Here is a 1297-nt window from a genome sequence, read left to right on the forward strand (position 1 = left end):
GTATGTTGAAAAGTGGCTTGTCCGCTTCTTGCGACCGCGATCTTGGAAAACAAAGGGCGAACAAAGGGAGACATGCGGCGCGCGACGCAGACACAGCGCCCAGCACGCCACGCCGCAGCCAGGGGCGGAGAGCAAAGCGTTGCGCAGTCCCGCGGCGGGGGCGAGGGGAGAAGTCGGGAAAAGAAAACTATTCTATGGGGCCACACGTGGGTCACTGTGGCTGGGCAAGGACGCTTCCCCGGGTGGATCTAGCGGGATGCGCCGTCTCTGCGGCAGGAGCCTGGGGGTCCTCTAAGCGCTGGGCGTCGCCCTCGCCTTCTTGCCGCTCTTGTGCTTCTTCGCCAGCGCCTTGTTCAGGCTCGGCATCACGCCACCGCGCGACAGGGTCACGTTCCGCAGCAGCGTGCCGAGGTCGTCGTCGTGGCGCACGGCGAGCGTCACCGTGCGGGGCGTCAGGCGCTTCGGCTTCTTGGCCTGCTGGCTCGCCGCCTTCACGGAGAGCTCCAGCAGCTCAGCTGTCAGGTACTCCAGCACCGCCGCCATGTACACGGCGCCCGACGCACCGACGCGGCGGGCGTACTGGCCACGGCGCAGCAGGGAGCCGACGCGGCCCACGGGGAAGATCAGGCCGGCCTTCGCAGAGCGGCTGCCGCCGCGCTTCTTCGACGCCTTCTTCGCCACCTGCTTCGGGGTTGCCATCGTTCGACTGCAGAAAAAAAAAAGTATGTTGAAAAGTGGCTTGTCCGCTTCTTGCGACCGCGATCTTGGAAAACAAAGGGCGAACAAAGGGAGACATGCGGCGCGCGACGCAGACACAGCGCCCAGCACGCCACGCCGCAGCCAGGGGCGGAGAGCAAAGCGTTGCGCAGTCCCGCGGCGGGGGCGAGGGGAGAAGTCGGGAAAAGAAAACTATTCTATGGGGCCACACGTGGGTCACTGTGGCTGGGCAAGGACGCTTCCCCGGGTGGATCTAGCGGGATGCGCCGTCTCTGCGGCAGGAGCCTGGGGGTCCTCTAAGCGCTGGGCGTCGCCCTCGCCTTCTTGCCGCTCTTGTGCTTCTTCGCCAGCGCCTTGTTCAGGCTCGGCATCACGCCACCGCGCGACAGGGTCACGTTCCGCAGCAGCGTGCCGAGGTCGTCGTCGTGGCGCACGGCGAGCGTCACCGTGCGGGGCGTCAGGCGCTTCGGCTTCTTGGCCTGCTGGCTCGCCGCCTTCACGGAGAGCTCCAGCAGCTCAGCTGTCAGGTACTTCCAAGCACCGCCCGCCATGTACACGGCGCCCGACGCACCGACGCGGC

The 1297-nt window shown here is 66.6% G+C and overlaps 1 protein-coding gene across 1 annotated transcript, besides 1 other annotated feature; it reads right to left on the reverse strand.

Annotated features, from left to right (window-relative positions):
- Positions 1–291: 291 nt before the first annotated feature.
- Positions 292–699, reverse strand: Tco025E_01145 (histone H2A; the record flags this gene model as incomplete). Its single annotated transcript, XM_029368083.1, has 1 exon — positions 292–699. One exon carries the CDS (start codon positions 697–699, stop codon positions 292–294), a length of 408 nt encoding a protein of 135 aa, XP_029231819.1.
- Positions 700–883: 184 nt separating this feature from the next.
- Positions 884–1297: a mobile genetic element.

This window comes from Trypanosoma conorhini, assembly GCF_003719485.1.
Source record: "Trypanosoma conorhini strain 025E chromosome Unknown Tco_14.4_contig_00034, whole genome shotgun sequence".
Lineage (NCBI taxonomy): Eukaryota > Euglenozoa > Kinetoplastea > Trypanosomatida > Trypanosomatidae > Trypanosoma > Trypanosoma conorhini.